Source organism: Portunus trituberculatus, chromosome 47, assembly GCF_017591435.1.
Source record: "Portunus trituberculatus isolate SZX2019 chromosome 47, ASM1759143v1, whole genome shotgun sequence".
In the NCBI taxonomy this organism is placed as follows: Eukaryota; Metazoa; Arthropoda; class Malacostraca; order Decapoda; family Portunidae; genus Portunus; species Portunus trituberculatus.
This window is the reverse complement of record NC_059301.1, coordinates 21924754-21939295: the sequence shown is the minus strand read 5'-3', so window position 1 is coordinate 21939295 and position 14542 is coordinate 21924754. Positions and strand designations below refer to the sequence as shown.

The following is a 14542-nucleotide window of genomic DNA, read 5'->3' as shown; positions in this document are numbered from 1 at the left end:
AGTAACTTCATTAGGTTCCTTTAAAGTATTTCATAGGTCCTTGTCCATCCAGGAGTTTTGTTTCCTGTTAAAAGTATTACACCAGCACCGTGGAGTCTCAAAGCGCCTGTAACAGCTGTCCCGCCGCCCACACGTGTCTTTTCTGCAAGTTCAGCCGTGTTTACTTGCACTGTCAGCCCAAGATAGTCACTGCCAATCAGTTGCTGACATCAAAGGAGAACTGGAGCGTGTGATACAGAATACGAAATACAAAAGAATAGAAAATGTAGAATTGTAAACGAAAACAAAGCTATTAACGCCTTCCTGTTAACTCGTTCATGCTTTGTCCTAATTGTTGTTTCCTTTTTCTTTCCTCTTTATTTCATTTTTTCTTTCGTTTTCACGCTGTGTCTGTTCATCGTGGGGAATTCTGGCTGTGTCTGTATCAGTTTCAGAATTCTCTAGTGATTCCGTTCCGTTCAGCGACGATCATAACAAAGAAAAAAAAGAAGAACGATCAAAACAAACTTGCTATCTGTCCAAGTCCAAACAAAAGCATCCAGTTTGCCACACGTCCATAACAAGCATGACTTACCAATCACTTCCTGCATACACAATCACAATTCACTTACATCCGTGGCCTCTTGCTCCTCACACATGGCAGGAGACACCCATGCCTCCCTCCTGTGTACATAGATATACCAATGTGTAAATGTGTGGGGGCTGGTGGGTGGGTGGATAGGTGTGTGTTTCCATCTATGTACGTGTGCGTGTGTTTTTGTGTGTGTGCGTGTCTATATGTGTGTATATGTGTACGTCTCTCTGGCCATACACAGTGTACAACTAATGTTTACACTGCTCACCCCTTAGAATACGACTCTGCAATTACAATTTATGAGGGAATAACTTCACGGAAATATCATGCAGGCGTGAGGGTGAAACAAGTAGAAAAAACAATACATTTTCTATTTTTTTCTCTGTTTTACCTTTGTGTCCAGCGGCTCCCTTATGCATGTCAGTCGCTGCAATAAGAAAAAAGTTCATATATATTTTTGGGGGACATTACTGCTGCAGGCGAAGGTATTATGGATTTTAAAAGGAGGGGATAAAAGTGAGGCAAATCAGGATCAGCCATCATGATTTATTGCTCTGCCACTCTTTCCGCCTCGCGTTTTGAGGGGAAACTCTGCCACAATGGAGGGTTGGGGTATAGTTTGTTATAGGTGGGTGGAAGGAGAGTGAAGATAGGGAAATAAATTAATAATGATAATAGCGGTCATTACCGTTATCATATCATTATTGTTATTGTTGTTATTGTTATTAGTTATTGTTATTATTATTACTATTATTATTATTATTATTGTTATTTTTATTATTATTATTATTGTTATTATTATCATTTGTATTATTATTATTGTTATTAGCATAGTAGTAGTGGTAGTAGGAATAGGAGCAGGAGTACGAGTAGTAGTATCACAATTATTAGTGGTAGTAGTAGTAGGAGTAGTAGTAGTAGTAGTAGTATCACTACTACTAGTGGTAGTAGTAGTAGGAGTAGGAGTAGTAGTAGTAGTATCACTACTACTAGTGGTAGTAGTAGTAGTAGTAGGAGGAGGAGGAGGAGGAGGAGGAGGAGGAGGAGAAGGAGTAGTAGTAGTAGTAGCAGTAGCAGTAGTAGTAGTAGTAATGGTAGTAGTAGTAGTAGTAGTAGTAGTAGTAGTAGTAGTAGTAGTAGTAGTAGTAGTAGTAGTGGTGGTCACCATCACACTACTACTACTACTACTACTACTACTACTACTACTACTACTAGTGCTAATGAAAATAATAATAATACAAATGATAATGATAATAACAATAATAACTAATAATAATAAGATAATAATAATAGTAATAATAATAACAATAACTAATAATAGTAGTAGTAGTAGTAGTAGTAGTAGTATCACTACTACTACTACTAATAATAATAATAATAATAATAATAATAATAATAACAATAACTACTACTACTACTACTACTACTACTACTACTACTACTACTACTACTACTACTACTACTACTACTACTACTACTACTACTACTACTACTACTACTACTACTACTACTACTGTTGCTGCTGCTGCTGCTGCTGCTGCTGCTGCTGCTGCTGCCACTGTTGCTGTTGCTGCTGTTGCTGTTGCTGCTGCTGCTGCTACTGCTACTGTTGCTGCTGCTGCTGGTGCTGCTGTTGCTGATGGTATCATCATTATTCCACGCACCTGCTATCATCATCATTTCACTCATCGATCTCCACACGGGATGGCAATTAATCAAACATTAATCAAAGGTAAACGTAAACTGAATATTTACTAATCCTCTTAAAAAAAAAGCTGCACACACACACACACACACACACACACACACACACACACACACACACACACACACACACACACACACACACACACACACACACACACACACACACACACACACACACACACACACTTGATACATTAATTCAGACCTCCATCATCGCCGCAATGCTTCCATAATTCATGTCGCTCACAGTGATCTAAGAGTTCTAACATGTAGAAAGATTGATAAAGGCAGGAGGCAGGAAGGTTGGTTGGTTCCCTGTCTGTCTGTCTGTATGTATGTATGTATGTATTTGACTTCTCCCCTCTCTCTCTGTCTCCCTCTTCTCTGCCTCGTGTCCCGCTGGTCTGCCTCCATCACTTACCGCCCTCGTGTGATTTACGAGCGTGGGTCTGTTTCCACTGCTGACGTTGAGTAGTCCGAATTGGCATCAATGGCATCATTCCCTCATATATACGGCCATTCATCCCGCCCCAGGAAGATCTTTTGATATTGGCATATGGAAATGATACCAAGTCTCAGCCAGGCGTTCCAGCACACACACACACACACACACACACACACACACACACACACACACACACACACACACACACACACACACACACACACACACACACACACACACACACACACACACACACACACACACACACACACACACACACACACACACACACACACACACACACACACACACACACACACACACACACACACACACACACACACACACACACACACACACACACACACACACACACACACACACACACACACACACACACACACACACACGGGAGCAGGTCACCTTGATACTAATGATTCAATGAAGGTTCCATGGCCTTGTTAATGCTGCTCGGGAATCAGTTAGTAGTGGAGGCAGAAGTTTGGAGGTACAGTCTCCTTTTGTGGCGGGAACCAGAAGATACGATTCGCATTGTCAGTGAACAGTGAAGTAAGTTATGCAGTTCAAGTCAAAACATATTGATGATTCCCTGCTGAAGTTAACATTTATATTCTCTCTCTCTCTCTCTCTCTCTCTCTCTCTCTCTCTCTCTCTCTCTCTCTCTCTCTCTCTCTCTCTCTCTCAGGGTTGGCAAGCAATATGGAGCAAGAAATAGTGAATTTAAAGCTTGATTTAAATTGGATTTTAAAAAGAGACAGAAAGGAATTAGTTCCCATATACCGCGGTAAATGAATGGATTAGACTCAGTAACCAGATTGTCAGTGGTGAGTCATTGGGGAGCTTTGAAAGAAGATCAGACAAATTTGCGGGATGGGGATGATGGATGAAAGTAGGTTGCCATGTTTCCTACAGGGACTGCCATGTGTGGGTTTGATCGAGTTCTTGTAGCTGCCTTTATATATATTCTCTCTCTCTCTCTCTCTCTCTCTCTCTCTCTCTCTCTCTCTCTCTCTCTCTCTCTCTCTCTCTCTCTCTCTCTCTCTCTCTCTCTCTCTCTCTCTCTCTCTCTCTCTCTCTCTCTCTCTCTCTCTCTCTCTCTCTCTCTCTCTCTCCTCCTCCTCCTCCTCCTCCTCCTCCTCCTCCTCCTCCTCCTCCTCCTCCTCCTCTCCTATTGCCTCAAGCTTGCAGACGCTCGCACTTCGATGTTAAGCTCCAAAAAGATATTCCTTTTGTGCATGACTTCTGCAGACACATTTTGCTGGCGATGTCTGGCCTTGGGTGTCTCAGTTTCGCCGCTCTCAGCAGTCAAACGTTGGGCATCAGGGAGCACATCACACGCTGCATGATATAATGAGAGCAATGCAGGAAATACCCCGAATATTTTTTTTTTCAGGAAATTGTTAAAGAAATGTGTAAATCGTGTTCTTTTCGCATACGTAATCATGAGATACTTTTGTCTATTCTTTTTTTTTCCTGGATTCCATTTTCAGGAAGAGAGAGAGAGAGAGAGAGAGAGAGAGAGAGAGAGGCATCTTTCTTTCTCCAGTATTTGTATCTATATCGAACTCTTGTTGTCTTTCTCCTCTCGTGGCGATAACACGAATTTTTACTTAACGTTTTTCTCGCTTTCTGACTTTCATTCTTTTTCTTATACCTTCTGTCGTCTCGTTCCTTATAGTTTCTATTTTTCCTTCTTCAAAGCGGCGCACGCGAACACTAGTACTAGTAAACCATATACCGTAACTTCACCAATAGATGAATATTTTTTCACAAACATTCCATCCCAAATTCACTCCTCCATGATGAATTAGGTTGAAGATAGACTATTTATCAAAGCAAGTAATATTTTAAGTGAAACTCTCGTGGGGGAATCTTGGAGACTGCAATTTACCTGAGTGAAATGCATGTAGAAGCACTTCCAAGCACGGGTACGTACGGTCTCTCCATGGACCTTGCTTCCTACGAAAAAATATATAGCGTTAAGAACCTTGGCCTTTCTGTATTCACGCTGAGTTGACTCGTTGTGTTGGGGAGAAGAGAGGGAGGGAGGTAGGAGTGTGTGTGTATGTGTTTGTGTGTGTGTGTGTGTGTGTGTGTGTGTGTGTGTGTGTGTGTGTGTGTGTGTGTGTGTGTGTGTGTGTGTGTGTGTGTGTGTGTTTTACGTAGGAAGAGGGCCAGCCAAGGGCAAAAAAAGAAAGTTAGAAAAAGGCCCACTTGAGCGCTGGCTCTTCAAAGAGTTCAAAAAGTGCCAAAACCGTCAGCCAGAATTAGGGGAGCAAATGCCTCGATACCTCCCTCTTAAAAGAAGACAAGTTGTAGGAATTTGGAAATACAGATACAGGGAGGGAGTTCCAGAGTTTACCAGTGAATGATTGAGCGTACTGGTTAACTCTTGCATTAGAGAGTTGGACAGAATAGGGATGAGAGGAAGAAGAAAGCCTTGTGCAGCGTGGCCGCAGGAGGAGGGAGGCATGCAGTTAGCAAGATCAGTAGAACAGTTACCATGAAAATAGCGATAAAATATAGAAAGGGATGCAACATTTCGGCGGTGAGAAAGAGACTGAAGACAGTTAGTCAGAGGAGGGAGTTGATGAGACGAAGAGCTTTCGATTCCACCCTATCAAGCAAAGCTGTGTGACTGGAACCCCCAAACATGCGAAGAGTACTCCATACAGGGACGGATAAGGCCCTTATACAGAGTAAGCAGTTGGAGGGCGAGAAAAACTGTCGGAGACGCCTCAGAACACCTAATTTCATAGAAGCTGTTTTAGCAAGAGATGAGATGTGAAGTTTCCAGTTAAGATTATGAGCAAAGGACAGACCGAGGATATTCATTGTGGAAGAGGAGACAGTTGAGTGTCATTGAAGAAGAGGGATAGTTGTCTGGAAGGTTGTGTCGAGTTGATAGATGGAGGAATTGAGTTTTGAGGCATTGAAAACTACTAGATTTTCTCTGCCCCAATCGGAAATCTTAGAAAGATCGGAAGTCAGGCGTTCCGTGGCGTCCCGCGTGATCTGTTGATTTCCTGAAGGGTTGGACGTCTCTGAAAGAACGTGGAAAGATGTAGGTGGTATCATCAGCGTAGGAGTGGATAGGGCAAGAAGTTTGGTTAAGAAGGTCATTAATGAATAATAGAAAGAGAGTGGGTGACAGGACAGAACCCTGAGGAACACCACTATTAATAGGTTTAGGAGAAGAACAGTAGCCGTCTACCACAGCAGCAATAGAGCGGTCGGAAAGGAAACTTGAGATAAAGTTGCAGAGAGAAGGATAGAAGCCGTAGGAGGGCAGTTTTGAAATCAAAGCTTTATGCCAGACTCTATCAAAAGCTTTTGATATGTCTAACGCAACAGCAAAAGTTTCACCGAAATCTCTAAAGAGGATGACCAAAACTCAGTATAGAAAGCCAGAAGATCACCAGTAGAGCGACCTTGACGGAAGCCATACTGGCGATCAGACAGAAGATTGTGAAGTGACAGATGTTTGAGAATCTTCCTATTCAGGATAGATTTAAAAACTTTAGACAAGCAAGAGATTAAAGCTATAGGACGGTAGTTTGAGGGGTTAGAACGGTCACTCTTTTTTAGGAACAGCCTGAATGTAGGCGAACTTCCAGCAGGAAGGAAAAGTCGATAGACAAAGTTGGAAAAGTTTGGCCAGGCAAGGTGCAAGCACAGAAGCACAGTTTTTGAGAACAATAGGAGGGACCGAATCAGGTCCATAAGCCTTCCGAGGGTTTAGGCCAGTAAGGGCATGGAAAACATCATTACGAAGAATTTTGATTGTAGACATGAAATAGTCAGAGGGAGGAGGAGAGGAGGACAAGCCCAGAATCGTCCAAGGTGGAGTTGTGAGCAAAGGTTTGAGAAAAGAGTTCAGCTTTAGAGACAGAAGAGATGGCAGTGGTGCCATCAGGATGAAATAAAGGAGGAAAGATGAAGAAGTGAAGTTATTTGAGATGTTTTTGGCTAGATGCCAGAAGTCACGAGGAGAGTTTGAGTTTGAAAGATTTTGACATTTCCTATTTATGAAAGAGTGTTTGGCAAGTTGAAGAACAGACTTGGCATGATTCCGGGCAGAGATATAAAGTGCATGAGATTCAGGAGATGGAAGGCTCAAGTACCTTTTGTGGGCAACCTCTCTATCATGTATAGCACGAGAACAGGCTGAGTTAAACCAAGGTTTAGAAGGTTTAGGTTGAGAAAAGAATGAGGAATGTACGCCTCCATGCCAGATACTAACACCTCTGTTATGCGTTCAGCACAAAGAGATGGGTCTCTGACACGGAAGCAATAATCATTCCAGGAAAATCAGCATAATACCTCCTCAGGTCCCCCAACTGGCAGAGGCAAAACGCCAGAGGCACCTTCGCTTTGGGGATCCTGCGGAGGATTGGAAAAATAGGACAAGATACAGAAATGAGATTGTGATCGGAGGAGCCCAACGGAGATGAAAGGGTGACAGCATAAGCAGAAGGGTTAGAGGTGAGGAAGAGATCAAGAATGTTGGGCGTGTCTCCAAGACGGTCAGGAATACGAGTAGGGTGTTGCACCAGTTGCTCTAGGTCATGGAGGATAGCAAAGTTGAAGGCTAGTTCACCAGGGTGGTCAGTGAAGGAGAGGAAAGCCAAAGCTGGTGGTGAACATTGAAATCTCCAAGAATGGAAATCTCAGCGAAAGTGTAGAGGGACAAAATGTGCTCCACTTTAGAAGTTAAGTAGTCGAAGAAATTACTATAGTCAGAAGAGTTAGGGAGAGATAAACAGCACAGATGAATTTAGTTTGAGAGTGACTGTTAAGTCATAGCCAGATGGTGGAAAATTCGGAAGACTCAAGAGTGTGGGCACGAGCAAGTTAAGTCGTTGCGTACATAGATGCAACATCCAGCTTTGGAATGAAAATGAGAATAGAGAAAGTAGGAGGGAACAGAGAAGGGCTACTGTCAGTTGCCTCAGACAGCTGTGTTTCGGTGAGGAAAAGAAGATGAGGTTTAGTAGAGGAGAGGTGGTGTTCCACAGATTGAAAATTAGATCTAAGACCGCGAATGTTGCAGAAGTTAATGTAGAAAAAGTTGAGGGAGGTGTCAAGGCATTTGTGGTCTTCAACAGGAGAGGTGTCCGACCTGGGGACATTTTGGTCCCTCCCAGAGGGGACTCCGAGGCGTTGTTTATTTGGGTCTCATTTTTCTTTTAAATTTTGATTTGGAGTGAAGGGTGTATGTGTGGTAAGTGCATGTAGTTTTGTGTGAAGAAGGAGACCTGCCTTTAGAGGGTAGGCTGTGACTATCCCCTTGAGTTGTGAGACACAAAGGGAAACATTCAACGAGATCACAACTAGCTTTAATGGAAGGTTCACAGCACCTCCTGAACTAGTGCTATTAGATCTCACTGGGAGTAAGTTATTGTTTCGGTAGGTGTGTGTGTGTGTGTGTGTGTGTGTGTGTGTGTGTGTGTGTGTGTGTGTGTGTGTGTGTGTGTGTAATTCACTGTTTGATCTGCTGCAGTCTCTGACAAGACAGCCAGACGTTACCCTACGGAACGAGCTCAGAGCTCATTATTTCCGATCTTCGGACAGGCCTGAGACCAGGCACACACCACACCGGGACAACAAGGTCACAATTCCTCGATTTACGTCCCGTACCTACTCACTGCTAGGTGAACAGGGGCTACACGTGAAAGGAGACACACCCAAATATCTCCACCCGGCCGGGGAATCGAAACCCGGTCCTCTGGCTTGTGAAGCCAGCGCTCTAACCACTGAGCTACTGGGCCGTGTGTGTGTGTGTGTGTGTGTGTGTGTGTGTGTGTGTGTGTGAGAGAGAGAGAGAGAGAGAGAGACCGACGGAGAGAGAGACCGACAGAGAGAGAGACGCCGGATCCCCTTGAGAGTAAAGTCGTGTTCAGTGGCCTTTAGGAGTACCAGATGGCGAATCCTGCTAATCTCGTGTACACTTGACCCATTGATAAGTCCAGTGAGACTCTACTCGTACCTGACTAAGTGTGTAGCCGTGAGGGATTGTTGCTTTTGTCTTCATATTGAGTGTTTTTATTATTATTATCATTATTATTATTATTTGTAAGGGGGAATAAGCCACGACACACACACACACACACACACACACACACACACACACACACACACACACACACACACACACACACACACACACACACACACACACACACACACACACACACACACACACACACACACACACACACAGGAAAAAAGAGACATAGATACGGAGGAAAACAACACGAAATTAACTTGTGTTGTGTGATGCTATAAAAAGAAAGTGAAATGGAGAAAGGTAATAGAATTTGGAAGGTAAACACACACACACACACACACACACACACACACACACACACACACACACACACACACACACACACACACACACACACACACACACACACACACACACACACACATTGAAGTAATTACCAACATGTCATTATTATCTCCTTTTATGAACAGTTCCACTTTCCAAACTACTCGGTTATTGCCTCTCAGATGCCGTGGCGCGGTCCCGAAAGTAAAAAGGACGGGCTTGTTTCCTCCACTTTCCTCCACCAGTAATGTTCAAACCTCTCGATATTTTCTTTTTTCTCATCATTCGGTATTTGCTAGTATCATTATCATTTACCGTCGTTATTACTTTCGTGTGTAGGCCTCATTATAAACTGTAAGGAGTATTGGTGGTGGTGGTAGTAGTAGTAGTAGTAGTGGTAGTGGTGATAGTTGTAGTTCTTGTAGTAGCGGTAGAAATAGTATTAACAACTAGCTACATACAGGTACTCTCTCTCTCTCTCTCTCTCTCTCTCTCTCTCTCTCTCTCTCTCTCTCTCTCTCTCTCTCTCTCTCTCTCTCTCTCTCTCTCTCTCTCTCTCTCTCTCTCTCTCTCTCTCTCTCTCTCTCTCTCTCTCTCTCTCTCTCTCTCCCCCACCCTTTATATAACCCACCATCCATACCGTCACGGAGCAAACACAAACACTCATAACAATAAGACTCCAACCTAACTTCCTCCTTCTTCACCTTCTTCAGGAGTGGAGGTGAGGTACAGCATCACAGGCGGGAACAGGGACGGCCTCTTCACCATCGACCAGCGCTCAGGCACCATCACACTCGCCGCTGCGCTGGACTTTGAACTCAGCGACAGAGTGAGTGTTGGTTGGGACTGGTGTTCTAAGTTCCTGAAGTGGTTGAAGTCGATAGGATGTGAAAGGTATACGTAGGGAACAAGTGTTTAGGGATTCAAGGGTTCAAGGTTTAGATAGCAAAGGTTTAGGAGGTTCAAGGGTTCCAATCTATCATGAATCCTTTAGTTCTTGGGAGTTTCAGGGTATATAAAACAGGATGGAGGAGTTATAATGTTGATCTTGTGTCGTCGTGTGTTTGGTGTGTCTGTGTGTCTGTGTTGGGGTGTTTAGGAAGGGGTGGTTTGGCAGGGGGTATCTCGTGTGTCTACTGATGCTGAGAAGATAGTGTTAAGTTAGATACTGATGTGAGATGAGGTTTTATATGAAGTGGGAGTAAAAAATTCTCTCTCTCTCTCTCTCTCTCTCTCTCTCTCTCTCTCTCTCTCTCTCTCTCTCTCTCTCTCTCTCTCTCTCTCTCTCTCTCTCTCTCTCTCTCTCTCTCTCTCTCTCTCTCTCTCTCTCTCTCTCTCTCTCTCTCTCTCTCTCTCTCTCTCTGAACGACAGTATTTTATTTCCATTTTCATATATTTAATTTTATCTCTATACAAGTAAACAGGTGCAATCTCTCTCTCTCTCTCTCTCTCTCTCTCTCTCTCTCTCTCTCTCTCTCTCTCTCTCTCTCTCTCTCTCTCTCTCTCTCTCTCTCTCTCTCTCTCTCTCTCTCTCTCTCTCTCTCTCTCTCTCTCTCTCTCTCTCTCTCTCTCTCTCTCTCTCTCTCTCTCTCTCTCTCTCTCTCTGTATCTATTGTGCAACTCTATATATCGCTCTCGCATTCTCTTTTACTGTTATTTCAAAGACCAAAATTACTGAGCTTGTTAACTGCTTGCCTCCTCTACTCGTAACTCCCGCGCGAGCTCATTGTAACATAAGACTTGAAAAAAAAAAAAAAGAGAAACTTGCATTGCACTTTATCGGGCAAAAAAAGTCTTGTATTGCACGTTATCGCTCTCCGCCTGTGTTCATCCTCCTGTATGTTGCTTAGCTTCACCAAAAACATCTCGATTGCTTTAACTCCGGTACGTGTATTGGTGTAGACATAAGGATAGCGACTGTGTGTGTGTGTGTGTGTGTGTGTGTGTGTGTTTTGGGGGTATTCGGGGTGAGAGCGGTGTTGTTGTATTTCTTTTTTCTCTCTTCTCTTCTCTTTCTCTTCCCTTTTTCTTCTCTTCTCTTCTCTCCTCTATCTCTTCTCTTCTCTCTCTCTCTCTCTCTCCTCTCTCTCTCTCTCTCTCCTCTCTCTCCTCTCCTCTCCTCTCCTCTCTCTCCTCTCCTCTCCTCTCCTCTCCTCTCCTCTCCTCTCCTCTCCTCTCTCTCTCTCTCTCTCTCTCTCTCTCTCTCTCTCTCTCTCTCTCTCTCTCTCTCTCTCTCTCTCTCTCTCTCTCTCTCTCTCTCTCTCTCTCTCTCTCTCTCTGTTCCTCATGCAACAGTCCCTCAAAAAAGAAGGATAACAACAAGTCTTCAGTGATATGTAAATTGGAAGAGCTAGTGCATGGATGGGTAGGCTAGTGCAGGCTGTGAGTGTATATGAATGAATGTATGTATGTGTGTGTGTGTGTGTGTGTGTGTGTGTGTGTGCACACACACACACACACAGTAATAAGAAATAAGAAAAAGGAACTTATAGATTGATAGAGAGAGAGAGAGAGAGAGAGAGAGAGAGAGAGAGAGAGAGAGATTAATTAACCTCTTCAGTACTGTGACACATTTTTACCTTGAGATTTGTGTACGATTAGACGATTTTATTGACATTAGGAAGGCTCTATGGAGATCAGAAGATTAATAGCCACAGTGTTCAGTATTTTAATCCCTTACATAGTTTCTGAAGATGTATAAAATCACCAAATAGTAACCAGACTGAAATTGGAAATGCGTCATGGTACTGAGGGGATTAAGTAGAAGTGCGTGTGAAGACTGATATTGAAACTAAGGGTAAAAATGACAGTTGTTACTCTGTTATCATCATTAAGGCTTGTTCAACTTCAGTCATGTCATCTGTGAAGTTATCCGTGTGGTTTATTCCCGTACATACGATGTGTTTGACTCTTTCATGATGTTTGACTGGTTCAGCTCTTACATCATCGTATCCATCGTTATTTTCTTCGTGTTCAAGCTTAACCCCTTCAGTATTGGGACACATTTTTACCATGAGTTTTGAATATGATTAGATGATTTTATTTCATATTAAGAAGGGTCTATGGATGTCGAAAGATTAATGACCAGAGTCCTCACCATTTTAATCTCCACATGAGTTTTTGAAGCTGCATAAAATCGCCAAATGGTAAGCAGAATAAATAGAAAAAGGTGTCATGGTATTGAAGAGGTTAAAATGATTTACCTAATATAAACGTATCTGTAACATCCTTACTGACATTTTTTCCTTCTTTCTTGATGTGCAAGGAAGGCGGACCGAGGAAAAAGGAATTCTGAAAAAAAGAAAAAACTGATTGTCTCTCCCGAACAAGAAATGTAATATATGGTCATTTATTAGTATGATGTTTGAAGCCGATACAGTTCAGGTTATGTGTTTCGGATGAACACGTCTTTAAAAATCATTATTAACGGTACTTTTTACAGTGTCTCTCCAGTCTTCCTTCCCAACAACTTGGGGGACAAGTCGCGTCTCATCAACAAGGTTCTCGTGTGGTGGTGGTGGTGGTGGTGGTGGTGGTGGTGGCTTTTGTGTTCTTGCCCATCGCCCGCGTGTTCAAGACAAAGTAACATCCCTTGCATCGTCGTTTCGCTGCACGTGCTGTTACTTCAAGGGGGAAAAGTGGTCATCGAGTCAGCATCTTTATATCCACTCACTGTTCCAGCCTCGCGTCATTCTTGGTCAAAAAAAAAAAAAAAAAAAAACTCAGCTCCTACACGCTGTATGACTGTCTTGAACTTTCCAACAGCTGAATCTTTTATTCTTAAAATGTCACAAAGTTTAAAGTGAAAGCAGCACATTATTGAACAGCCGCCTTTGTTGATCGCCACTCCATACCAATATCTCTCTTTCATATACCGTCGTGGTTTTTTCGTTAGTCCTGCCAGTGAATGACAGACAGGGAGGATGAAGAGTTCATATTTTTGGTCTGGCGCTGGAAAGAAATTAAGTAAAACCAATTAAGCCATTATGGAAAAGATAAAATGAAGTTGATTACCTGAAAAATGGTTGAAGTGTGCTTGATATGAAGATATGTAGATTTTTTCGGGGGTGTTATTGGAACGAACGTTCATCTGAAAGAATTGTTTCCAGCCTGAGCTCAGAAAAAATGTGGAAAGTTGGTTCTGTTGATTGAAAGAAAGTGACGTGCAGTTTAGTAGAAAAATCCAGGTTAAATGAATTTTTTTCAGGTGTGAGAAAGATTTCATAGTTTATGTCTTGTCTCTTGATGTGCATTTCGCCACAAGTTATATGATGCAGCAGAGGCAACGCGAGGCTGATGTATCATCCTCGGAGGACAAGATGCCGGAGGGCTGGTGCCCTGGCGCTGCTTCCTCCAGAAGATGAGAGGGAGACTGGCACGACCTGCTATTTCAGGAATGTTTCCTGGGCATAGTTTAGGTAATTGCTGGCCGTGAGGGGCGATGGAGGTGAAGAGGGGACGTGGGAATTTGCGTAGCCGTGAGGGGAAAAGTGGATCTCCACTTTATAGACTTTGGAGCCGCTTCGATTGGAAGGAAAAGTTTTGAAATGAAGATGGGTTGTATTTCACCGAGAAGAGTAAAAACCTTAGCGAAGAAAAAAGAATATCTGAAGCCCCAGAAAAGCACGCGTCGAGCCTTGTCTGGTGAAACTTCCATCAGGGGTAGGTAGCTAGGCAGAGGCTGAGGTCAGATAGTTCAATCAAAATATTCGTACAGAATTGGTCCAAATTACACTGTGCGTGGATTGGTCTAAAATATCGCCGAGCTACGCCAAACAGTGATACGGGTGCGTGTCGACAGAAAAAAATAAAAACTCTTGAAAGTTTCCTTTTTCAAACCTCACCGTCCCGGGGAATTATTCTTATGAAAAGTCTGACGAGTTGTGATTCTGCTTTGTTTGTTGACAAACCGACCTCAATTCACGTGATGCTTACAGTTTACAAGTGCAAGGGCTCTCTCTCTCTCTCTCTCTCTCTCTCTCTCTCTCTCTCTCTCTCTCTCTCTCTCTCTCTCTCTCTCTCTCTCTCTCTCTCTCTCTCTCTCTCTCTCTCTCTCTCTCTCTCTCTCTCTCTCTCTCTCTCTCTCTCTCTCTCTCTCTCTTTTTCCAATGCGAGTAGCTTGAAAAGATAAAAAAAAACGTAACACTCCCTCAGGCCAATATGTGAAGACTTCTGTAGTTTTCTCCTATGCGTTGGAGGCTTGTCTGTTATCAAGCACACCTTCAGTAGTGGCTGGAGGAAATGTGGAGCTAGAAAGAAAGGTAGACGAGGGCTTTACAGACTGTCCGTCCCTCACATTTATTTACTCTCTCGGCTGGGAAAAAATGTAATATGCCTACAAGTAACGTTAAATAGCACACACGCATCACAACAACTGCATGGAGAGCAATTCCCAGCTGTCACCGAGAGGTAAAAGCACATCACAAAAAGATAAAAAGAATAATAGATATTAGAAAAACAC

The 14542-nt window shown here is 43.1% G+C and overlaps 1 protein-coding gene across 3 annotated transcripts in view; it reads left to right on the top strand.

The window, feature by feature from the left end:
• LOC123520620 overlaps positions 1–14542 on the top strand; it is a 462153-nt gene that overhangs the window by 440037 nt on the left and 7574 nt on the right. For all 3 annotated transcript variants that reach the window (XM_045283064.1, XM_045283066.1, XM_045283065.1), the window contains one exon: positions 9795–9910. In XM_045283064.1, the coding sequence (XP_045138999.1) occupies positions 9795–9910 (116 nt within the window). The remainder of the gene's footprint in view (positions 1–9794; positions 9911–14542) is intronic.